This window comes from Ostrinia nubilalis, chromosome 9 (genome assembly GCF_963855985.1).
Source record: "Ostrinia nubilalis chromosome 9, ilOstNubi1.1, whole genome shotgun sequence".
Classification (NCBI taxonomy): domain Eukaryota; kingdom Metazoa; phylum Arthropoda; class Insecta; order Lepidoptera; family Crambidae; genus Ostrinia; species Ostrinia nubilalis.
Genome location: NC_087096.1, coordinates 9,049,042 through 9,076,559, shown reverse-complemented (window position 1 = coordinate 9,076,559; position 27,518 = coordinate 9,049,042). Strand labels below are relative to the sequence as shown.

Here is a 27,518-nt window from a genome sequence, read left to right as displayed (position 1 = left end):
TATTCCGGCCGTGTGTCACTTCGGCGTTAAAACGAACAAACGGTCTTGTTTATTACGACGATCATGCTCCTTTCGATTTCGGCGATTTACGGATGTTTTACGGGCGATAACTGATTTCTGTTTACGAGTTATTTTGCATCATCTCTTTTCAAAAGCCATTCTAAAGAGAAGGGTATGTACCGACTAGATTAATAGTTTAGTTTGCTTTACTAACGTTATCGGTATTATAGCTAAACATTATTAATATTATTTATTATTCCAGGAAACATTCCATGTTTATGGATTTTCCGTGCTATTAAAAGCGACTGTAAATTTAACGTTTTGGCTGGCTACCTGAACGTTATAAATGGAGTGTCATAATAGTTCGTGTCAGACATCCGGTTGATTCTTCTAATTTTAATGTACACGAGATTCTCTGCCAACTAACAACTCTTGTTTATTAACTAATTAGTTTTGGGACATGATTTATTTGTACATTGCAGAAGATGATGTGGCTAAAACATAAAAGCTTGTTCCCACGGACACATCCCGTTTTTTGCAGGAACTGTTTTTGGCAGTATCCGTTTAGTAGGTAATATACGTGTTTCAATATTAACGTTCAAACGAACATCCCGTTTGCATTGTCCCACAAAAAACCGAACCGTTCAAATTTGTAATTTGTATTTCAAAGACATGTGTGCTTTCACACACTATAGTCCAGTTTTGCGGGATCCTGCATTACTAAATCATGCAAAAATGGATTTCCTTGAGTACGAGCCCTAATAATATCCCACATTTTCTAGAAAAACATGATAAAAAATGACAACTAAGTAGGTATCCCATTTTATTTATCGGTCGGAGTAGGTACAAATTACATAAAAACTTACCTAACCATAAATTGAATAATTAGGCACAAATACTCTACACGAGTCACGAACATATGCCACTCACAGACTAAATAACCAAATTAACTATTACCTTAATTAACTACTACCTAATTAACCTAAGTATCCACAAACTAAGCACGTGTATCCACAAGCCTATTATGACGATTACGTACAGTAGAATCTCGATTATCCGGACTTCGATTATCCGGATATCCGATTATCCGGACTCGTACTTCACGGCTCTAATTACCGATTTAGGACCTGGACCCATCACCACAGCACGGCACCGCCTCTGATACGGCTCGGCGCCGCCACCGTAACACGGTACGGACGTCGTCTTGGTTAATTGTTAAAAGAAATGGATTCACTCAATGGTCTAAATGTCGTTTGTAGACGTCGTCTTTTCTATAGTAAAAAGTTAATTATTATTTAATTTTACTTTCAAATCGATTATCCGGATTTTCGATTATCCGGAACACCCCTGGTTTTAATTGATCCGGATAATCGAGATTCTACTGTACATAAATAGATAAGTTACATAAAAATATTGAATATTACATAAACTGTAATTGTTATTTTTTCATGCTTAACACTCATTCCCATCTAGTGGGATTCAAGTTCGCTAGAATCCCGTCTATACAGGGTGGAATTTTGAAATGCCACCTGGAGGTAAAGTACTCTTAATACTGTACATAGAAAATTTTAACCAAAGACAACATTTATTTATTTTTGATTAGAAATAGAACTGCATTCAAAGATTTCCAAATTTGCTTGTTACACCTTGAAATCGAACTAACTAAAATCTGTTAAAAATTCTATTACACCCTGTATTTTTATTGCATCGATCTCGATCATCAATCATGAAATCTTAAATTATTTTAATTATTTACATAAAAATGTATAAATTGTGGTGAATTTAAAAAAAAAATCAGAAATCTATGAGTTCTTTCTATTCAAAAATAAAGGATTGTTTTCTTTGAGTAAATTTTCTATCTACAGTATTAAGAGTACTTTCCCTCCATGTGGCATTACAAAATTCCACCCTGTAATGTAACCTACCCCAAGTAGCGTTAAGACAGCATGACAGCTACTTCTATTAACAAAATGCCCATTGTATCATTTCGGAAAAAGACAGCCCATTATACCATATCAGCTAAGACCCTTTTATTTAAGGCGTTCATGGCCCATTGGCTGAAAGTCAATAGCGTCGTAACTTGTAAGCATTGTTGTAGATACAATGAACGAGATCTGACGGATATGGTTGCCAAGTCTCCCCAAACTTGATATATCGAGAAGGTTATTTAAGATTCAAGACTATTAACTCGGAGAATACTAATCGATTGTATGCGATACACAGTTGCTTGAAACGTTTTTTTTTCGGTGCCAGGTAATTCGCGATAGACAGTTGTTTAAACGAATAACGTGTTTGAAAAATAACTCAGTGAATCAATCACTATTGTTCGATAAATAATTCTAATGGAATTGGCACTACTCTAAAATAAATTGGTAAATGTACAAATTGAAAATGATACCGACACGAAAACTATTCTGTCATAAATTCATCTTTTTCGTGCCAGCTAGAATTTCGTGTAACACAACAACTAAAGTTAGTACGATGCTCTTGAGAAACCATCGCTTTTACATCACAACTAACAAGTTGACACCATTAAGGACCGTCTCGTACAAAATACACAACAAAGCATCTTCTATGCAAAAAGGTTTCAGCATAACTATACCCGACCGCACGAGCTGAATAGCGTCGCGAGCCTTATTAAACTGTCAATAGGGGATCATAACGAGTGCGCCCGAGTGCCGCAATATGGCCGACATAAATCAACTAATTAACCCTCCTAGCCCTTATTAACGACATAAATTTCGCGCTCCGCTGCACACCACTCCAGATATTATGTGGGCTTAATATGCGCATAACACTCAGCCTGAAGGGTAAAGATCTCGGTTCAACCAAAATTTAACTATCGTGGTTAGTACAAGATGTTAAAGTGCTTATGTTGGGTGCCGGTTGGTCAGCGCATCCTTGTCCTAAAGCTAGATGGATGTCTCTCTTAATGAAATATAGGGTTTCGTCTCTTAAGTCCCTACGTCTCTTGTATGGACAAGAAAGATAATCTTAATACGAGTATAACGACATAAATGACACCAATTATTTATTATCTCCTAATATACATATAAAACTGAATCGCAAAATGTGAGGTAAGCGCATAACTCAACAACGCCTGGACCAGTTTGACCAATTCTTTTTTTTAAATGTTCGTTGAAGTCCAAGGATGGTTTTTACGGTGAGAAAAATTCGAATCATTTCCGGGAAAACCCTAAAAACAGCCCTTTTTTCAAGCGGGCGAAGCCGCGGGTGAAAAGCTAGTAATAAATAAAATCGTACGTAACGAGAACCAATTTTTATGACACACAAGCCTAATCAAAACCTCTCTACTTCTCCAGAGATGCGCAGTAAATAACGTTGCCATACCGATTGCGTAAGCCCACGTGCAGTCCCTCGTTTTGGTCCATCACGAAACAGATAGGCCATATGCGAGTGCAATAAAACTTGTTAATTGGAGATAGTGTGATCCTGCCGATAACGGAGGGATGTTGACTATAATGGACGAGATAGGATAGGGGATATGATAGGTCGATTTTGCACGATATCTATGTAAAGTAAATACTTTTTACTTTAAGGTCTATGATTTGTCTATGACTTTAAATGTCTGTCAAGAAATGTCATAGTGAAAAGTCATTGTGGAAAATATGAAGATATTTTAAGAGATATTAATAAACTTTAAATGTCGTTTCTTTTATTTTACAGGTTTGTGTTATAGCCAATGAATAAGGAATTTAGTTTATTTCAATGGGGAATGTAATAATATTAAATAAATCTTTTATTTTACAGAGCAACACATGTGTTTATTTTATCTCTGAGAAAGAGTCCTTTATAAAACGACATTTTTGTTTATGAAGAAATGAAGATGGAAAAACTTTGTTTCAAATTCACATTGCTTCCGGGGACTGATGAAAAATCGAATATACATTGTATAACTTCAATAACAACGAGTGAAAATAAAGTTTATGTCATACCAAAAGAGCTCCAGTCTGTTGTTCATCACAGAGAATTAATAAAAACAGCGGCCTTTATCAAGGTAAAAAACAGCTTAAAGAAAAGATATCAAGTACGAAACGTTTGGATAACAATGTCAGGAGAACTTAAAAATACCTACTTAGATGAGGATAGTAATTTACAATTTGGAGATCAATACTTAGAGGAAATACAACAAGAACAAACTGTGGCTGTACAAGATAGAGAAACAGGAGCATTAGAGAAATTGTTTGAAAAACTAGTTCAAAATACACAAGAGTCTAAACAAAACTTGAAACACATTGCAGAGAAATTTGTGATTGAGAAATTTACTAGCAAAAATTCGAATGCGAATCAGTGGATTGATACTTTTGAAAAAGAATGCCTACGCTTTGATGTTACTGAGGATGAGAAAAAGATTGAATTACTCAGACTGTTCATGGATAAGAGTTGTTTGGATTGGTACAGTTCCATGAGTATAAAATTGACCATGGACTCAGGATGGGCAATATGGAGAAGCAAATTCTGTGCGTCTTTTACAAACAAAGGATGGAACCAGATTACCTACGCTTTGTCATTCAAATATAAAGATGGATTGTTGGTGGATTATGCCATAAGGAAAGAAAAATTATTACTGGACATGAGAAACTCTATTGATACAGGTACCTTGATAGACCTCATTGCAGCGGGTTTACCAGAACACGTACTCAACAGGATTGATAGAGAGACATTGAAAGATACAGTTGATCTTTATAATGAAGTGAGAAAGTTGGAATATCTGATAAATAAGAGGAATAATTTAAACTACAGAAAGTATGGAAACCCAAGAGTAAGCAATGACAACAATAAAAATGATGATCAAAGAGCATGCAAGACTTGTGAAAGGTTAAATAAAGGAAGTCGCTACCACCCTGAATCTGCTTGCTGGTTTAGAACAAGAGCAGACGATAAATCAGTGGAGAAAAACATTAAACATGTAAATAATTCTGTAATTGAAGCTGAACTGAATGAAACTGAACAAAAAAACTGTTAGTGACACCATTAATATATGTTCCACTGCTTCTAAATGATACACTGAAAGTTAATGGAGTTTATGATTCCGGTTCAAATGTTTCTTTGATAAACTCAAAGCTGATAAAACTGAAAGGAAAAGGAAACAATTTGAATAAAGCAGATTTAGTGACAATTAATGGTGTCAAAAAGGCAAGTGGTTTAACACAACTAAAAATTAAAATCTTGGAAATTGAAACTAATGTTGAAGTTTACATCATCGATGAAGAAAATTTTAAGTATGATTTTCTGATCGGGCTAGACTTGATAAAGAAGTTCAGATTGATACAAGATGAGAATTTAAATATCACTCAGAAACAAGAAATCGTTGAAGAAAAAGAGGAGAAAGTTTCAACAAACTTAAAAGCTAATGCTGATGAAGAAATGAGAAATATTAATAATAAGGACAAACATACAATAAATTTCAACGAACATATTAAAGAAGAAGATTTTGAAGTAAAAATGGACTATTTAAATGAATATCAGAAATCAGAAATAAATAAACTCATAAATAAGTATAATTCAATTTTTGCGAGAAATAAATATGACGTTGGAACTGTTAACGGATATGAAGCAAGAATAGACTTATTAGTAGACAAATACTGCAGTAAGAGACCTTACAGATGCACTATGGAAGATAAGAAAGAAATAGAAGAACAGGTAGGAAAACTATTGGATAGTAAACTTATAGAAGAATCTTACAGTCCATTTGCTGCACCTGTCACACTGGCTTTTAAAAAAGAAGATAATAAAAAATCCAGATTATGTATAGACTTCAAAGATTTGAATAAAATAGTGGTACCAGAAGCACAACCATTCCCATTAATAGAAGACTTAGTGACCAAGGCCAAGAATTGCAAGTATTATACAACTCTAGACATAAATTCTGCTTTTTGGTCTATTCCTTTAAGAATAGAAGATAGGAACAAGACAGGATTCGTAACACAGGATGGACATTTCCAATGGACTTGTCTTCCATTTGGACTGAAAACAGCATCAGCAATTTTCCAACGGATATTGAGTAACATAATAAGAAAATACAAACTCACAGATTTCGCCGTGAATTATATTGATGACATATTGATATTTTCAGAATCATTTGATCTTCATATTCATCACTTAACACAGCTGTTTGAAGCAATTAGTATAGAAGGATTTAGATTAAAATTTCAAAAGTGCACTTTTGCATCAAACTCAGTAAAATACCTGGGTCATATAATTGAAAACAATTCTATTAAACCTGTAAAAGATAATCTGATTTCAATCAGAAATTTTCCTACTCCAAAAACACAAAAGAATGTGAGACAGTTTTTAGGGAAAATTAATTTTTATAATAAATACATACAAAGCAGTGCGATAATATTAGATCCATTACATAACTTACTCAGGAAAAATCAACCGTTTATTTGGTCTGAAGAATGTCAAAAAGCATTTGAGAAAATAAAAAATCTTCTATGCTCTCAACCAGTTCTAGCTATTTTTGATAGAGATTTGCCAATTAATATTTACACAGATGCATCGATACACGGTATTGGAGCTATTTTGAAACAGACACAGCCCGATGGAAAGGAAAAACCAGTGGCTTACTTTTCAAAGAAGTTAAATGAGGCCCAGAAGAAAAAGAAAGCCATTTATTTGGAGTGTTTAGCCATCAAAGAAGCGGTGCAATACTGGCAGTATTGGCTAATGGGCAGATCATTTACAGTTTATTCAGATCATAAGCCTCTCGAAAGAATGAATGTGAAATCAAGAACCGATGAAGAATTGGGTGACTTGACTTACTACCTATCGCAATATAATTTCGAGATAAAATATGCACCAGGGAAACAAAATTTGGAAGCGGATTGTCTTAGTAGAAACCCTGTGTTGGATTCAAATGAAAATACAGATGAACAATTAAAGATAGTAAACTTTATTGACCTAGAAGATATTTTATTAGATCAGGATAAAAATGAAGAAATACGAAATAATAAAGAAAAAATGATTAATAAACAAAGCGTATACTATAAAAAAATTAGAAATAAAGAAAAAATAATTTTGACAGAAGAATTCAGTATCGAATTTTTGAAAAATGTACACAAGAACCTATGTCACATTGGAATAAGGCAAATGCAGAAGACAATTGGTCCGCTATATACAGCAAGAAATTTGACAAGAAATATTAAAAGAATATGTGGGGAGTGTGAAATTTGCATTAGAAATAAATCAAGAGGACAGCACAAATTTGGATTTATGTCTCATTTGGGCCCAGCAACGAAACCGTTTGAAATAGTCTCCATAGACACAATTGGAGGTTTTGGAGGATCAAGATCTACAAAGAAATATTTGCATTTATTGGTAGATCACTTCACTAGGTATGCATTTATTTTAACTTCAAAAACTCAAAGTGCGAATGATTTTATCAAACTAGTGAGGAATGTATCCAGTACAGAGGACATCGGTATGCTGCTCACTGATCAATATCCAGGCATAAATTCGAAAGAATTCAAGATGTTCTTAGAAGAAAAACAGATAACTATAATATTTACTGCAGTAAACGCACCTTTCTCGAATGGTTTAAATGAGAGGCTGAATCAGACTTTAGTAAACAAAATGAGGTGCAGGGTAAATGAAGATGAAAATAAGAAAGCCTGGACAACGATAGCTCATGAATGTGTGAACAAATATAATCAAACTGTACATTCAATAACTGGCTTCACACCAAGTTATCTTATGTATGGTACAGATGTTACGATTTTACCCAATGAATTAAAGCGAGACAAAACCTATAATGACTGGGTCAAAGATAAGATGACGGCACTACAGAATACAGTTAAGTCACATAACTACAACAAATCGCGGTTTGACAAAAATAGAAAATACTATGAACTTAACGTAGGAGATATGGTTTATGTAGAAAATGGTAACAGGCTAAATAGAAAAAAATTGGAAGAACTGAAAATTGGACCGTTTCAGATTGTTGAAAAGGTTTCAGAATCAATATATAGAATTGATACAAGACACAAGAAAACAGAGTCGAATCTTTTTCACATTACAAAACTTGTACCAGTATCCACAATACAAGGAGAAGAAGAGACAGAAAGTGAAGAGACAGAACATTAAAGAGAACTAATATTAAAGAAAATTTACTTCTGTAAATTTCTTTTTCAAAGGGGGGAGATGTAAAGTAAATACTTTTTACTTTAAGGTCTATGATTTGTCTATGACTTTAAATGTCTGTCAAGAAATGTCATAGTGAAAAGTCATTGTGGAAAATATGAAGATATTTTAAGAGATATTAATAAACTTTAAATGTCGTTTCTTTTATTTTACAGGTTTGTGTTATAGCCAATGAATAAGGAATTTAGTTTATTTCAATGGGGAATGTAATAATATTAAATAAATCTTTTATTTTACAGAGCAACACATGTGTTTATTTTATCTCTGAGAAAGAGTCCTTTATATCTAATTAATTAATTAAATTATTATAATAGCATACACACGCGTGCAGACAAGGCCTTTAAAACAAACTGTTATACTTTACATTTACACAATTATACTTTACACAATTTTAACGATAACCTTGGTATTTTTATATGGAGTTTGACAGAATTTTGACGTTTGTTATACAGTAGATAAAGTAAGATAGTGCAAACTTAGCCTTAATTTAGAAATAAGAATTTCATAGGTCACGTGAAAAAGAAGAAAACATAAAATTGTAATCAAACTCCGTAGCAGATCAACCTCCATGCGGGCGAATTCGCGGTCAGACTAAAAACAAAGTTTGATGAACCTAGTCATAAAGCTTGATTACACCATAAAACGTAGGTTCCTATCATACTTCAGGCTGCACTTAGTATTCTACACGACCATGTGAGTGCAATAAAACTGCCAATAGGAGATAGTGCACTGTATGACGTCACGAGCGAGCCCCTGCGATATGGGGATGGATGACTCAGTAATGGCCGCGATAGGGGATCGGTCGATGTTGCACGCTTTAATACTTCTGATGCACTTTTCGTTGACACACTTTGTGGGTCGAGTGTGTGATCGTTTTATTGCCTCGTATTTCCCTCAAAGACTGACATGAAGTGGGAAACTTAGATAAGTTTCGGTTAAAATACTAGCTTTTTATTGTTTGTTGCGTTATCTAGCATAAACCTACCTAATCAACTTTCTGATCCAATTTTGTATAGAGATTTATAATATTATACAGACTCTTATGAAAGATTTTTTGGTGCATCCATATATATTAACAATTTCAAGATTTCAAGGCTCATTATAACTTCTCGAAAAGTATAACGAGTAATCCAACTATAATGCAACAAATATCAATTAAGTTGCGTTATCTAGCTTAAACCTACCTAATCAACTTTCTGATCCAATTTTGTATAGAGATTTATAACGACACCTTCAGGTTCAATTGTCGTATAAACCATTTTGGCCAAATTGAGTTATATATACCATTTTAATCAGAATTTTTTTCTCTATCGAGCTGTATATTCGATATATTGAAATTCGCTAAAAAAATGTTTATACGCCCCAAAAAACTATAGCCTAAAAGATAAATAAATACCTTATAAACGATGTAAAAACCGAACGCTTGTTTTTGGTATTTTTGCTAAGATGTATCAACCATACATTTTTTTAAGCCAGGATGTAAAACTCTCTCGTAATTGAAAATGGTTTTTACGCCCAAAGACATATGGCCAGATATTTGGATCCAACGTCGTAAGTCCACGTATTCAATATGGTAATTATCTGTTTCATATTCATATTCATTTATTTATTGCATCGTATGGACAGTAAGTAAGTTTTTCTTAATTATAAAGTTAAAGAAAGTTGATTGTTTCTACTTTTAAAGATAATAACTAGATAGGTAGGTATACATATAAGCTTGCTTTCCAGGTCCAGTACATTCGTGAATTGATCTCGACTAAATGTGATGAATTCAAGACTTTTAAACAAAGAAAACAAGCCATAGTGTGCTCATGAAGGCTATTTATATCCTTTTGATATGCTCTGTAATAATTTATTACTTTACAAGTACTATTAGGGATGATGACTAGGTAATGAAATCGAAATTCTGTTTAGTCCGTTAGACAGATAATTAGAAAATATTAGACTCATATTTTTTTCCATAATCGAATAATTACAGTGTTATATTGAGTTGAAATGTCGCGTGACGTCACTTTTGAATAAAAATTCTACTCAAACGTGACGTATCGCGCCATTTCAATTCTATGTAGCACTGTTATTATTTAATTATGAAAGAAAATAAAAAATATGAGTCTAATATTTTCTAATTATCTGTCTGACGGACAAATAATGGAAATTTTGTCATCTAGCCTTTACTTTTAGCTGTAATTTAAATTTGGGTTTCTTGTAAAGAATGTGAGTTTATTTTGCTGGTCAAATTTTATAATAATGCATTAACTTAAAATGACTTAAAAACTAAAATTTAAAAATTACTAATTCCTGACTGCGGCGCTGGGGGTGAAGTATTTTTTATTTTGTAAAGATATAAATTCCTTAGAGAAATTCTCAAAAAATTACAAATCCTTCTCTTGAGCATACTGGGGCTCTTCTCTTTATGCAAAATTTAACCAAACGAATTCAATATGCGTCAGCAGAGAACCAGGAAAGCTGTCTTAATGTTTTGCTGTAATTGTATTTTTTTGTTCAAAATTTATGGTGATTAGTTTTGTTTAAAATTATTAGTTTTGCCATAATTTTCCTGCAAAATTGTAAAAAAAAAACAATAAACTTGTTATTTTTCGTATGCAAGCAAATTTATTATTTCTACCTCAACCAAATATAGTTTTTACACTGTTAAATATCTTTGTGCAAATTCTCTAAACAACAAAAGCCTGGAAATAGTAAACAATACATTATTTACATGTATAGTTTTAATAATACATTTGAATAAATCACTTTATCAATGGGTGTATAAACCAAAAAAATTACATCTAATGGTCTTTAAGCCATCAATTTCAGTCTCGTGTTTACTAAAAAATCAAATACGACGTAAAGAGTTATTTTTAGGTCCAATATAATGGGTCGCATAAACCACCGAGTGCCTTTTTTAAGGACGTAACTCCAAGCTAACTTTAAAACTATTGAAGATGCCCATTTTTTAAATATCTAGACTTTTTCATCGCAAGAATTGAAAAATATTTTCTCTTGGTCATTTTTTTATAACTTCTCAAATAAAAAAGTTACGATTTTTTTATTAAAAAAAAAAACGTTTTTTGGCTCTCCTGAAAAGTAGGGTTTTGGTTTATACGACAATTGAACCTGAAGGTATCGATAATATTATACAGACTCTTATGAAAGATTTTTTGGTGCATCCATATTATCAATTTCAAGATTTAATCATACGAGTTCATACTTCTCGAAAAGTATTCATCCAAAGCTAGTTGCAACAAATAACATTAATTAATAATTATGTTTCAAATGACGTCAGTCGTCAACTACTTACTCAAATCGACATAATCTTTAAGTGCCAGTGAAACTGAAATAACTGATGCAGGTAATACCAGTAAACCGTTTTGCAGTGAACCAGCAACATTTTTTCGTAAACTCTGATAGGTCTCCGTTTTTTGAGCGCCATAGCCCACTAGTCACTGGAAAGTTCATGAAAAACAATCAGTAAAAATGGCCGCTCCACTAACAGTACCGGCCAAGTTTTAATTAAATCTCAAATACGGTTCAATGTTTAACCGAAAACTCTGACTGTGGCAGTATACTAATTAATTTAATAACTCCAACGAGTAACAATTCTTTAGTATCTAGTTTGAACAATTTCGCGAGTTATTATGACATTCGCTGTTTCAAGTGACTATTCAGCGAGAAAGCTATAAAAGATATTCGATGGAGTAAAAGCGAAAAACGTGTTTTTCTTCAAACTTTGTGGAGGTCGAGCGTAGCGATGTTCATCTGCTGAGTCGGCTCGATTTCTTTTCGATACCGTCGCTTGAAAATTGATTCGAGAAATCGTGATATTTTTTAAAGAGTTGCGTTTTATCTGTTTGGTGGTCAAACCTTGTCACGTGCAGGCCATGTTGTGAACTAGCTAGCTAGGGATATTTTAAGTTAAAAAGTCATCTCTGAGTAATGTTTTGAGTGTGATATTCTCGAAAGAGCCATGCAATTATAAGACACATTGAAAAGTAATTTCAATGTTAATTTCAGTACTCAAAGAGTACCTACGCACCAAAAGTTGGTAGGGTGCTTTACACTTTCGCCTGCAAATTTTCCACTTCTACACTTACACATAAACAGATCAATCACTTGCTTGAACCTGTTCTTAAACATCGATTCATACTTGGATGCTGTTTTACATTACTGGCCCACTTAACTTTGGTAATGAAAATATAAAGTTTAGCTGACTAATGAAAAATGATATGATCTTGAAATGTTAAACTTAAATCAAATATTGACTTTTGACTTAATAACTTAAGTAGGAAGAAAAATTTACATCGTGTTTGCTGTACGATTTTTATCTAAATCGATAATACTGAAAAAAAATCGGTAAAAACACATCACTAGCGGGCGATGACTCGTCAAATTAAAAACAGAAAAGTCGGGCTGAGATGTTATTGTACCTTTGGTAATTTATCAAACGTCGGAGAGCCGGTACGAGCCACGATAAGTTTTAGACTTATTGCTTTACACTCGAGATGTGTATCTATTAAGTACTTAAAGCATAGTATCAGAACAAACGCTTTGACACTTCGGTCTTTGTTTCATTTTATAAGTTTAATTGAAGCATGCATTTTGAGTTTTGAGAAGATTAATCTGTCTAAAAAATACGTGACTCTACGTTTAATGTTTTTCAGACGCTGAGTCGCTTCTTTGAAAACGAAAAAGACAATTTAATTAGTAATTAGGTTTTTAAGCTTTGTTGTTACATGATGATTGGAAAGCGCGAATTAATGATATCTATAGATAGAGATACACATAATTGTGTTCATCACAAAAAAATACTGTTACAATTCACTAAATTGTTCAGTTCAGTATGTAGATTAAAATGTGACACATCACATACGACAGTAATGTATTCTATTTTTCTCAAGAATGGCGTCTTTATTTATTACTGGACGTTACATCGCTTGAATCTCCAACTTATCATTAAATTAACGACTCAAAGGAATAGAATTTCCATTGAGTCGGTCACAAAGAAATCACAGAGCACAATCTAACCTAAATAGTAAAGGTGCCACACATTTATTCGATTATTGAATTGTTATTATCACTTGATATGATTGTTTGTACATACGATTTGATTCATGCTATGATGTCGATTTATCCGTCATTGTTGTATTATTGACTTTATTTAATACAGTAGAGTCGTTAGATTATGAACGTGCTTCTCCTCTTTTGCTAATTCATTTGAGTAACTATTTATCAATTTATAAGCTATTGGTAGTTGAAATTCACATTAGATTGAAACTTAATTGAATATTAGGACTAGAATAAATGTAAAACGAAATTCACTTTAGATTTTTAAAAGAAAAAACCCAACTGCGATAATGTGTAGTCACCTTTAAAGTCGTCAAGCGTGACCGAAGGCGCGTCCCTGCCGATAAAGCCCATTAACTATTAACATCATAAGGGCCCTCTTCCTCCGCTCCGGTCGTCAAACTCCGGCGCATTGAGCCGTATGCACTGATGGTGCGTAATATGGCACTGTGCAGTATGGCCATTTTAGGTCCACTTTATTTACCTAAATATTATGCTTTTAATGATTGACTAATAATTCAAGTCCCATTCATGTGGCCCTAATAATTAATTTTCTATGCCTTAAGATATTATTATGCTTTAAGCCCATTAACTATTAACATCATAAGCTTAGGGCCCTTCCTTCGCGGTCGTCAAACTCCGGCGCATTCAGCCGTGTATTGTGCAGTATGGCCATTTTAGGTTAAATTAATTTGTTTGTGAACCTTATTCATTATTCAGTTAAGGCTTAAGATGATAAGATTTTCGGCAGACTAAAAAGCCGTCTTATTGTGCAATTTTAAAATATGCAGTTCAAAATCAAAAATATCTTTGTTTGTTTAGGCTAATTAAATATTTTTTACCAATGACAATAAATGCTCTTAAGGAGCCTTTAATGTTTTATTATTTTCTCGCTCTACCAGCGCTTTGAGACAAACATTTGACAAGTGATAAGAAGAAGCACCGCAACAAACTTAGTCACAACTGTCTGCCAAACTCCGACAACTTTGAGATAAATAAATGTAGCACAATAATGAAATAAAAACAATTATAAACTTAATTTACCACTAACGTTTCAGGCATAATTACCCTACGAATAATATAAATTATTTGCGGTGTTGTGGCTCAAAAATGTGCATGCAAATATCAAATGAAATTAGCTATCAGAATTCCTACGTTATTGTAACTCCATTTTCAGAAGTTTAGAGTTTAATGCTAAATTTTAGCGGGCCAAGTTAAAAGTATAACAAGTTGGTAAATGCATGGGAAATGATGTTGTTCCATTATGTAAAGAGGTCTGAAAATGGCGCATCACAATTTTCAGGCAAAAGGTAAAAAAGTAGGATGAACAAAAATGTCTGTAACACAGGAAGCCCATTAGTGTAAAGGTGTGTGAACACTCGGTAACAGACCAGTGCGCAGTGCCCGCATCACGCTCGCTCGAGTGCCCTCAAACAAATTAATGTGATGCCAACAATGTGTAGAGTTCTTATGATTCTGCGCATTGTGTCAAAAGCTCATAATACAACTTACGGATTTTTCAGACAGATGATTCTGCACATTATGTCAAAAGCTCTTGTTAAAAAAAAAACGAATTTTTCAGACGGATGCGGCGTAACTGCCTTACAGCGTACGGGACCATGTTTTATTTCGAATGTTCTGGTTGATTTTAACTTCTACTTACGTCGATTCAGGTCTCATCTTGAAATAGAATCAGTGTGACAAAGTACATTTTAAATACTCATTACTAGCACTCTTGTTGAGAGTTTTGTTGTAGTAATGGAAGTAAGCTATGCGGCGATTAATATTGGTTGAAATAACTCTACATTTACTCAATACTAAGAAGAAAATAAAGCTATGTATTAGGTATACCTTATACCCACTTTTATTTGAGCTTTGTGTTTCAATAAATAATACTCCTAGTAGGTACACCTACGTACTTATTATGTGGCTTGGAGCATGTAAAACTACATCCTTGTAAAAAAATATGAATACATTAATATGATTATGATTTTAAATGAAAAAAATTGGTACGTGCCAGCACATAATTTAACCGATCCTTGAAACAGTTTTATGAAACGATTTTATTCATATACCCTGGGCACGCATGATATTTGAATACTTATCTACATATTAATACGTTAAGCTTCTTAACACAAAGAGCTGTTATGTTATACACTACTGTTTATAGTTGCATTGTTCTACATTAACTATGAGTATGTTACAAGAATCTTTTGATATCGGCTTAACTGATTTAGCTATCTAGCTTTTTTTGTTTTCTACATTACTTCTATGAAAATGTTTTAAATATTATGGGGCAATCTAGAAGCTAGTTCGTGAAGAATACTCTTCGTGAGTACTCAATCATGCTGATTAACATATTACGCACATGATTACAGCTATTTTGATAGACTTTGTTTGAATTTATTGCACAGTTTCATGAAACTATCATGTAAAAATTTTTGTCAAATTGCCAAATAAGTATTTTTCAACCATGGGGACTTTAACATTTCATTTATAATGGTGGTCTATGGTCTATAATTTTCAGCTGTATGGGAATTTTAATGTCTAATTTGACCGGACTAATATTGCTACTTGGCATTCTTAAACAAAAACACATCTAATAATCATGAACAAGAGGATCAATTTTATTAACCCCTTTACGTCTGTGCAACGTCGTACTGTCGTTCCAGGAATTACCTACAACATACACGTAATGATAATGGTAGGTACTAAAGTAATCTATCAGATGTGGAGTGTCTATTGTCGGAGACACACGTGCAATAGTCATTGATTAATGGGATTGTGAGAGGTTAAGCCCTATATCTTGTGCAGGGGCAGGCCTGTTCGCGGCATGCATAATGCAAGATGCTCACTTACATGAGAATCAGTGTATGTCAGCTTCAATAGACTCCGGAAGTTTTGTAAGTAAAATGTGTTAATTTGACTCAAATATAGATGGAACTATATCAACTATCGGTATTGGTACTCTACATTACTGAGTTTGTTCAGTTCATATTGATGGATGAGAGCAATCTCTGGATTTCTGGAACCAATTTAAATGAATGAAATTATTGTACCTACATGTTTTCGATATTAATACCGTGATCCAAAGCCGACTTACATAATCTATTTTACGTTCGTTTATAAACAAATAAAGTCCAGTAAAATAAACATTGCAACACAAAGACTCCGCGCAAGACCCGATGTTTACGAACGCTAAAGAAGATCGAACAAACCGGTCTTTGTGAAACGATAGTGGACCACTTATGCAACGGCCGGAGCAGTATTGCGAGATAATGACCTGAGCCGTTAAGTCGTAAACTAGCCGTCAAAGTGATGGCGATGCGATGCGGCTGATGTATCCCAAAATGCATCATTAGGCTGTAATTTGACTACTACGCAGAGTGGTGTACCTTTTTTATTAATTGAAAGGTTGTGCAATGTTGAGTCGGTCGAATATAAGTTCCTTTATATTAAAATTTTAGAAATATACGAGCATGCATATTAAGGCCCTTTTATACATATGTATTAGCAACATCTACACTTAGAGACAACATATCAACTGGTGATGAGAATGCAAACTAAGTAACCTAGTTTTAAAAATAGATTCTAGATAGGTGCATTCTAAAAAATTAAGCATAAATAGTTAATAGTAATTGAATCTATACACGATTTGTGTCGGAAACAGTCGATTTGTTTCTGGGTTAAGCACATTCTCTTTATAGCGAATATAACATTATACCAAAATTTATAATCGTATAAAAATTTAACTGACTCAATAGAGCTTGAGCACATCGTCGTAAACGAAACGCAAATAGCAGCTTTCGAACCGACTTTAAAAGTAACTTTACACTATGTCGGATGATTGTATGAACACCGTATTTATAGAAGTAGCGATTTTATTAGCTTGCTCTTTACGATATGGGTTCTACTTACTTGTATTTTTATAGTTAGAAAACTTTGGTTATGTAGAGACTGACCATCTATAGTAAGGAAAGCCGGACAATTTAATGTAAACGTAGGTTGATATATATGTGATCCGTAGTCTCTTTTAAGTTCTTAATAGCTGTCATCAGAAACATAATTATTTAGCCTTAACGAAAAAAAAAGGAAATGGAAATGTGTTTTAAACAACAAGTGATTCCATGGCTTCCTGCTTGTTTAACTTTTCATTATCTATCGTAGTTGTTTTCAGCATGATATTAATTATTCTCATCCTTTTTAGAGAGATCTGGCTCTGGGTTATGTAATACCTAAAACAGCAACTCTTTTGCATCATGTATAATTTTTTTTTAACATTTACACCATCTTTAGTGCATTAAGTTCGCCTTATGTTCAAATTTATTTTGGCATAAAAGTTTAAATAAATAAATAAATAAATCTTTCTTTTTTTTCGTGTCGACAACAAACCTACACAGTGTCAGCCCAAAACTCCGCCACGAGGGTGATTTACACCATGAAAACCCTAATTTATTAACCTTTCTTTCCAGATCGGGCAGAGGAGCCGCGTACGCGTGTTCCGAGGGTGACGGTGGCGCCCCCAAGTCTTGCTGCGGACGCCCCCCGCTCAGGCTATGTGTCCTCTTCCTTGGCGTAGTTGGCGCCTGCCTGGTGGCCGCTGGAGCGGTTCTTGGCGCCTTAAGGCCCCATCCTAAGGCGCCCCTCACATTACTATTACTAATGATAGGTAAGTTTTGGCCTTTAGTACTTTATAATGCGAACAGCTAGAGACTGGAATTCGCTGCCTGCTGCTGTCTTTCCCGAAGACTATAATCCGGGCCTTTTCAAGGCGAGAGTGAATAGGCACTTACAGGGCAGATAGTACCATCCTGGACTGCTTCCCACTTAACACCAAGTGCGATTGTGGTCAAATACCTGCCTTGTAATTCATAAAAAAATAGTTTTAGAAATCTTTGGGGAGGCCTTAATGCAGCACTGGACGGTATTTGGTTGAGACGATGACACGGTTGCTTGTTAAAGATCAACGGAATGAGTTCACTTCTAATTCTAATTGCAACTCTTTGCTTCGCTCCAATGGGATAGCATTTGTCAGGAATGTTACTTAAAATTCAACAATTAATTGTCTAGGGCTCCTGTATGGGGATCTACAACTTGGCTGCTAATTAAACCCAATTAGTGAGGGTAGGGAAAGACTAGCTAATTAGTAGGTGATTGGCTTGAAGTATGTACAAGCACTTAAAACATAATGTTGTTACAAAAATTTACAGACCTATCAATATTGTATAGTGATTTACAGTCATAGACACTTTTATTACCAACGAATCAGCTATATAATCCATTCACGCATACATTAATATAGAGTTGGGATGTGTTAATCAAAAAATACCTCGCATATTTATCTTTCAGATGCTTTCGGTCGAAAATGAGTTAATAAAAACGGAACCGGTCTTGCATGTAAAAAAATGCTTTGAAAATAAATTAACAAATTGTTTCGATGAGCTGCAGAGCTGCCCATTCGAATGAAGCCTTACAAAGACAAAGTCTTTGATCACAGTTTGCAACTCATTTCATGCTCAGTCGTGTTTTTGTTTCATAGCTGATTAAAGTTATCCGGTCTGATGAACAGTTCAACAAAATGAAAGTAGGCGAGAGATTCCGTCCGCCCATTCGCGTGGCTATGCATAAAATTTAACGTCCACATTCTAATATTCATAAATCCGACCAAAACGGCACACGGGGACGTAACAGATGACCGTAATTAACCGTGAAACAATCTTGGGGGGCTCATTCGGTATTCGCTATGCATATGACAATAACAAGTCTGTCCAAAATTTCATTACATCATTCACAAAGTCGCGTCCGCCCTCCAAGTTTTCAATTAAACTTCGAATGAGTTTCGGAGCAGAATTAATTGGATTTTCATTAGCGTTAGGGACAAATGATGTTGTTGTTACCGACAAACGATCTATTGTTGCTCGGCAGGGCAATTAGTCCTCGTCACTCAACTGCTGCGTTCACGCGTCGCCGTGCGTCCGCCAAATATTTTACGATTATACAGGGTTGTTAGCGCGAGCCCGCGTAACATATTGTTCGTGATCACAGGCACGAAAACAATTAACAACTGTTGCCAAACTGTATGCAGTTATTGCTTGTAACAAATTCGTTGACGCTTTATTATTGCATTCTTTTGTTAATGTTTGGGACTGATGAAATTTTAATTAAAACACATGACTAATCGCTTTTGTACCTATGATTGATGGTTAGGTTGAGTACTCGTATTGATAATATTTTATGAAGGCGTTAATAAAGTTAAATTACTTTTTTTTTTTTTTTTTTTTTTTTTTTTTTTTTTTTTTTTTTTTTTTTTTTTTTTAAAGATCTTAAATTAATTACAGAGTATCACTTGATCCTACCCTTTCAGGCGTATACACATTTATAGTTCTTATATCTATACATATTTATTTATAATCTAAGTATTCTTGTACACTATAAAAACATTTTTTAGTTAACCATTCTTTAATAACATTTCTAAATTTTGAGAATTTTAGTTCTTTAAAATCGTCTGGTAGTTTATTATATATTTTTATACACATAATAAAAGCATTCCTTGATGCTAGTGTTAATTTTGTCTGAGGCCTTACTAGTTTATTTCTGTGTACAGAGCGTAGGTTTCGATTTGAAATTTGACATTTCTGAATGAACAAGTCTTGATTTTGTTGGACAAATAAACAACAGTCAAAAATGTAAAGGCAAGGTAAAGTTAACAGATTATGTTTTCTAAAAAAGGGACGACAGGAGTCTATTTGTTGTAGTCCAAAAATAGCTCGAATACATTTCTTTTGCATAATAAATGCCTTATCCCTATGTACAGAGTTTCCCCAGATTAAAGCTCCATAGCGCAAAGATGAATTTACATAGCCATTGTAAGCAGTGATAGCAGCCTCTTGTGACACAATTTGACTAATACGTCTAAGAGCGAAAACAAACCTATTCAGCTTTGAACAGATTTCAAATATATGTTGCTTCCAATCACAATGACTGTCCAAAGTTATTCCTAAAAATTTTGTATGTTGAACAGCGTTAATTACCTGTCCCTTAAAATGTATGTTAAGTTTCGGTTGTATTTTTTTATGTGTACCAAATTGTAGGTATGTATTTTGTTTTATCTATGTTTACTTTTAAATTGTTTCTATTAAGCCACTCAATAATCTTACATAAAGCCATGTTTATATCACTTTCATGACATAAATAATTTTTCTCTTTATCACCTTTGATAACAACAGTGGTATCATCTGCAAACAAGATACATTCATGTGGTATACTTCTGGGTAGATCATTGATGTACAGAAGGAACAAAAGCGGTCCCAAGATACTACCCTGAGGCACTCCAAATTTATTAACTTCACACGATGATACATAGTTCTCTAAACATCTACTTTTAGGACAATACTTCTGAGTTACCACACATTGTTCCCTCTGTGACAAATAGCTTTCGATCCAGGTGTAGCATGGTCCGCGAATACCATATTTATAAAGTTTCGAAAGAAGTACTTTGTGGCATACAAAATCGAAAGCTTTTGTCATATCGAGGAACAGAACTGACACTGGAATACCGTCATTAACACAATTTGTTATAGATCTAATTAATTTAAATGTAGCTAGTGATGTACTTTTACTTTTGCGAAAGCCGTTCTGTTCCTCTTTTATAACATCATTACTGTCTAAAAAACTATTCAATCTGCTAAACATCAACTTCTCCAAAATTTTTGAAAAAATCGGTATAAGTGTTACTGGTCTATAGTTCTGTAATAAAGATTTTGCACCTTTTTTGTACAACGGTTTTACAATTGATTTTTTTAAAATATTAGGAAAAGAACCTTCAAGCATGAGTTTATTTATTACAAATGTGAATTGCTGTACTATGATTAAAATACTCTTTTTAACAATATCTGTGCGAATCTCATCAAAGCCTACAGACATCGAGTTTTTTAGGGAGTTAACTATTTTTATTAGTTCAGTTTCGGATACTGGACTTAAAAATATTGTAGACTGTACAGATTCTATATATTCATCAACCAAGTAAGAATTGGAGTTTTCATGGCGATTGCCAGAAACACTATCAATAAAATATTTGTTAAAAACATTTGAAATAGTCTGTGGATCCTTATACTCATTTTCGGGTGTACATATCTTTTGTATCGAGCTTAGCTTTTCAAAATTCTTAGTGTATCTATTAATTACATTCCATACTGCTTTACATTTGTTATCAAATTTATTAATATAATTTAAATTATTACTTTTCTGAGAGAATTTAATACATTTCTTTAAAATAGATGAATAATTTTTATATAAAATACTGTAAGAACCATGATTTTTTCGATTACATAAGTAAAGCGTACGCTTTCTTTGACAACTTCGTTTTATACCCTTTGTTAACCACCTTGAAGTTTCACTTCTTAAATACTTCTTCACCTTTACCGTAGGGAAACATAAGTCATAGAGTAACTTGTACAAACTGTAAAACTCGTTGAAAGAATCGGTAGCATTCAGATTTTCTTCATAAATAGTTGAAAATGACAATTTTCTTAAACACTCAAGGAACTTTTCTTGATTCTCGTTGCAATAGTCCCTTTGAAACTCGTACCACCATTTTGTTACAGGTCTCTTTCTTTCTTTGATTGGAATTCTAAGCACTTGAGCTGTATGATCAGATAGACCCAATTCATGAATACTGGATGTGCTACTTTTTATATTGGTTGCTATTTGATCTATGCAGGTTTTGGTGTTGTTTGTAATTCTTGTGGGTTCATTTATCTTTAATTCCAAATTGCAATTTTGTAAGACTTGTTGTAGTTCGACAGCGATATTAGTGTTTGATAAAGTATTGATGTTCCAGTCTCCACAAATTACTATCTTTTTGCGTTTTTTTTTACACAGTTCATACATCAGATCTGATAGCTTTTTGAAAAATATTGAGTTCGTAGATGATGGCGTTTTATTAGTATAAATACATATCACAATTATGCCATATGCCGTTAATTCAAGTCCACAACATTCGAAAACAAATTTCTCGGATAAGCTTCTAAGATGGTCAATCATCTTATATTCTATATCTTTTTTAAGTAATATAGCAACCCCTCCACGTTTTGAGCGTTTTCTAGAGAACCATGTCGCCATTGTGAAATTATTGATTTTTAAATTTGACTCTGATCCCACCTCAAGGTTTGTTTCACATAGACAAACAACATCTATTGTTAATCGCTGTTCTTTTTCGAATTGGATGATTTCACATTGGAGTAAATCCTGTTTATTTAGAGCTCCAGCAATATTTAGGTGTAATAATCCAAGAGAGGTGTCATCATAGTTAATATATTCAGGATTTTTTTGGTCATTCATATCCACGAAAAAAACTAGTACTTGCATCGTTTATGTTACCTATTAACTTCTGAATATTCAAAAATATCGTCCTCATCCCAGCTTTGTTCAGTTTTCCTGTTGCTGTCGAAAACATTGTGTACTTCAAGTCCTGATTAGAATCAAACATGTAAACGTGTTTTTTTTTTTTTTTTTTATGTGATAGGAGGCAAACGAGCAGACGGATCACCTGATGGTAAGCAATTGCCGTCGCCCATGTACACCCGCAACATCAGTGAAGTCACAAGTGCGCTGCCAACCTTTTAAATCCCCTTTACCTTAATAAATTACCTTAATTATTTTAAACCTTTTTAATGTGTTGATGTTCTCTCACGTCATTGGATAGTGCTCTATTAAAAACCTCTACTTTGTAATTAAATATTGGCGCACCACAAATATATGTAGGTGGAACCAGAATGATGTTTGTGTGCATCACTGGTATTAGAGCTTTTCTAATTTCCTTCACTAATTTAGCATATGTTTTCTGATGGTGGAAATCGCTTTCCCCAAGTAATATGACACAGTAGTCTTCGGAGTTAAAATCTTTTACTTTGGAGTATAACCCGTCGAGTAGCTCTAAAACACTTGCCCCGTTCTTGATGTAATGACAATAATCATAGTAACTGTCAAGATTTAAGTTCTCAATAATGTTTGGGATATTATAGGTGTTTGAACTAGACAATATACACATTTTATGTCTTTTTAGATTAAATTTACTACTTGCAATTAACGTTTCTTTATTCTTGGGCTTTCTGCGAATTTTTTTTTCCATTTCCTTCCTCAAAAACTCAATTAAATTATATATTTTATTCATTTCCTCCTGAATGTTCTCAAAATGGTTTCTTAATTTGTTAAACTGCTCCTCGACATCTTTGAATTGCGACTGGTAGTGCTGTTGCACTATCAAATTTTGAATCTACAATAGACCGACAAAGTCAAACTGATACCTATTTTATTCAATTGGTGATGTTTTAGTTCCTAAGAAAACTTTTCCTGAAGTGAAGTACCTACTAATAAAATTGCGTTAATTAGTTTAAAATTTTACCTTGGGTAGAATTGCCTAACTATTAAGTAGGTACTTATTTACCTACTTTGAAAACAATTTCCAACTTTTCAGGAAGATTCTGTCTGTAGTAGGTAGTCTTAATTAGGAACAATTTGACTGTTCAAAAATAACCCTGTATAGGCTGTATAAGTGTTTACAAAAAAGTAAAAGTAAAAAGTTTATTCATAAATCCGTTGTCTGCCATGCTTTGTTTAGTTTGGGATTAGTTAGCGCCATGTAAAATGTCCAACTATATTTTATTTCAGCCAACTGACGTCCACTGCTGGACAAAGGCCTCTCCCAAGGCCAATTGGCTAAAACGAACAAACATAAAATATTTTATTTATAATAGCTTTCCGCCCGTGGCTTCACACGCGTGGAATTTTTCGGTTTATTATACAGTGTGAGTCACGTTAAAGTGTACATATGAAAATAGATAAAACTAGACCTATTTTTATCGACAAAAAAGAGGTCAAAAAATTTTTGAGATTTTTTTTTTAATTTTTTATAGTATTTTTTTTTTTCCAATTACTTAATGTAAAGAAAACGTGATAACTTCTGAACTAAGCGGTATATCCTGATAGAATAAAAACAGTAATAATGCTAAATAGCAGGCGATACTAAAAAAATACATAAAATAGACAAAAAATGCCAACAAATAATAAAAAATGACACTTTTTGAAAAAAAATCTACTTTTAAATTCGTGTTTTTTGGTTATTTGATAAATTTCTCCAAAAAATGTCCCTATAACCGGTGGTTTTTATTACTTTGTAATATTTTCTATCGTATTACCTTTGCAAAACCAAAAATTGCATGTCTCTATCCCTATCACAACATTTGCTATGATCGTTTGAACAAAGGCCTGCCACAACATTATTCTCCGCTACAGTTAGAGACAATTTTAATTTTAACTAAAATGTTTATTTTACTTCGAAATCTTTTGTTTTTATTTGAAATCTAACTTGTCTTTATCAAAATTACAAATCTAGAGCCATTTTCATTTTCGTTGTTAACGAAGCGTTGAATGGCGCGCCCGGAGAGGCTTAGTTCAAACGATTATTGCAAACGTTGTGATAGGGACAGAGACATGTGATTTTTGGTTTTGCGAAGGTAGTACGATAAAGAATAAAACAAAGTAATAAAAACCACCGGTTATAGGGGCACTTTTTGGAGAAATTGATCAAATAACCAAAAAACACGAATTTAAAGGCAGATTTTTTTAAAAAAGTATTATTTTTTATTATTTGTTGGCCTTTTTTGTGTATTTTATGTATTTTTTTAGTATCGCCTGTTATTTAGCATTATAACTGTTTTTATTTTATCAGGATATACCACTTAGTTCAAAAGTTATTACGTTTTCTTTACAATAAGTAATTGGAAGAAAAAAAATTCTATAAAAAATTAAAAAAAAATCTCAAAAAAAATTTGACCTCTTTTTTGTCGATAAAAATAGGTCTAGTTTCATCTATTTTCATATGTACACTTTAACGTGACTCACACTGTATACACTACCTATGACACTCAGCAATAATGTGGCTTTCTATTGGTAAAAGAATTTTTAAAATCGGTTCAGTAGATCCCGAGATTACCCCTTACAATTTAACAAATATACAAACACACAGACTTTACCTCTTTATAATATTAGTATAGAAAAGATGCTCATTTTCATATCCTATTCCAGGAATCGGCGTAGTGCTAGTGACAGCGGCAGGCCTAGCATGGCGTCTGGGCGCCCGCGACGCGCCCTGCGCCTTATTAGGGCTCCGCCGCGCGTCCTGCCGGCGCCTCGTGCCGCGCCTGCCGCCCAGCTACGCCAGGCCGCACCACCCGTATGCGGCCATGCTGTACCCGGAGTTCCATTATCGGCCACCGCCGCCCACGTACCAGGCGTCGATGCAAGAGTATAGACTCAGGTTGGTCCTTGATATTAGCTTAGGTATAAGGTGTTACATAAGGGTGATTCACTAAAATATTCCAGTGACAAAGTATGTACTTAACATGAATTTCGATTTGATAAAGTCTGTTATGATGAGATCCATCCACCGCTGTGGTCCACTAACAAAACTTACAGATGACCTCATAAAGGTTTCTTTGAATTATAATTGTGGGAGGCCTGTTTTCAGCAGTAACTAACTGCACGTAGATACTGCTACCACCCTATGTGTATAAAAAAACTTAGCAGTGGAATTATTCCTAAGGATTTATTTTCTCTTGGGCTGACGTCAGTCTTAATTTCAATTTTCTGTTTCAGGTTACTTCTCCTCGACAGAAGTGCGCCCGCGGTGTCCCCACCTCCAACGTACAGATCAAATTCTGCCAGTCTAGTCAGGTAATATTTCTTCCATATTTCATTTCATAATAGACATCTAATTCTATAAATCATATCGTATTCAAAATAAGTATTACAAGTAATAAATAACCGGTTATTCTATTACAGAGGATCGACAGGCGCAGCATGGTGTGGGTCAGAGTACAGCGGGCCGCCGTCATACCGCGCGCCGCGCAACGACCCGCCCGTCACTGTGACGGACGCCCTACCCACGCTAACTCCCCTCGACCTTAAGTACGCGGAGGACCCCCTGGAATCACTCCCCAAGCCCACAGAACAAGAGAAAGACCCTGACGAGCACCTCGTCACCATTGTTCACACAGACGCACAACCAGTCATCGTCACCGTCTCAGGGTCCGCAGCCCTCAACGAAACACACACGCAGCCGCCATCAGAAATCGACATACTGGCGCACTTATAACGAACTATGTAGTGAATAAGGCTTGTGAGAGCAACGATTCGAACGATGTGCACAGTTACTGTGTAGATGGTCAAAGCAAAAAGTGATGTAGTACATACTCTAATGATACTAAGGCCCGTATTATAAAGGGACACCCAAGTTTGAAACTATAGTAAGGAACATCCTATGATTCGGTCGGAAAGTATTGAAATCTCAGACTTGAGCCTATAATTATGCTCGGATATTTGAGTGTCATTGTATAATACAGGTTTTTTGTAAAGCGTGGTCAGAAGGAGAATGTGCTAAAGTGGAATTTAAATAGCAGTGAAATTAGCAGAACATTAAAACTTTCGACCGATACCCAAAATTTGCACAACTTACGAAAGTATTACATAAAATAGAATTGTATAGTTTTATAAATTATGATAAAAATCGAATCAAACACAAATTGTCAGTCTCAAAATAGGTTTCACAGAAACAAAAAATTACCGTAATGCTTAGACACGTTTCAGAAATTCATTTTCCCGAGTGAAATTTTGTAACGCGATAATATTACAATATCACTACGTTTAAATGTCCACTATTGTATATTTAAATTCTACTATTGTAATCGTTTTCAAGTACCTTATTTTATTGTGTATAAGTTTTGTGTATATACCTAAAAAAGCACTGACGTATAATTTCGTTTGATTAGTTGGTAATAAAAAACAAACTACGTGCCGTGTATATACGAATGTTACAAACGTTAGCAATAAATAAATATATACGCGAATTATTATTTAAAGCCAAATCTCTCACCATAATGTACAAGTGCGATTTTGTTTCATAGTGCCAATCGTTGTTTAATTATTCTGTACATAATGAATGCCCTGGAAAAATATATTTGTTGTGTTCAATTAATTTCTGTATTTTCAACCTCGCGGTTCTACATATTTTACTGTCCGTTTCATAGTTACCTTCGCTTTTGGTAATCTGTACCTTAAGTCCTATTTCTCAAAGTAATTTATTCAGTTAACTATACCTACTTGTAACATACGAAGCCATAAATGGTATTGTTAATACATGTTTTCTCCTTTTTTGTTACACGTTTACGTTTTAGCTTTAGCAAAACATTAAGTTATATTTAAATGGACTTGTAAATATACTGATGTGGCACATT

At 33.9% G+C, this 27,518-nt stretch overlaps 1 protein-coding gene across 1 annotated transcript in view; it reads left to right on the top strand.

Moving 5' to 3' along the window:
* Positions 1-27,016, top strand: part of LOC135074588 (uncharacterized) — a 118,127-nt gene extending 91,111 nt beyond the window's left edge. The window contains exons 2-5 of the mRNA XM_063968927.1: positions 17,700-17,896; positions 25,312-25,543; positions 25,882-25,959; positions 26,068-27,016. Of these exons, the coding sequence (XP_063824997.1) occupies positions 17,700-17,896; positions 25,312-25,543; positions 25,882-25,959; positions 26,068-26,380 (820 nt within the window). The 3' untranslated portion in view covers positions 26,381-27,016. The remainder of the gene's footprint in view (positions 1-17,699; positions 17,897-25,311; positions 25,544-25,881; positions 25,960-26,067) is intronic.
* Positions 27,017-27,518: the final 502 nt, after the last annotated feature.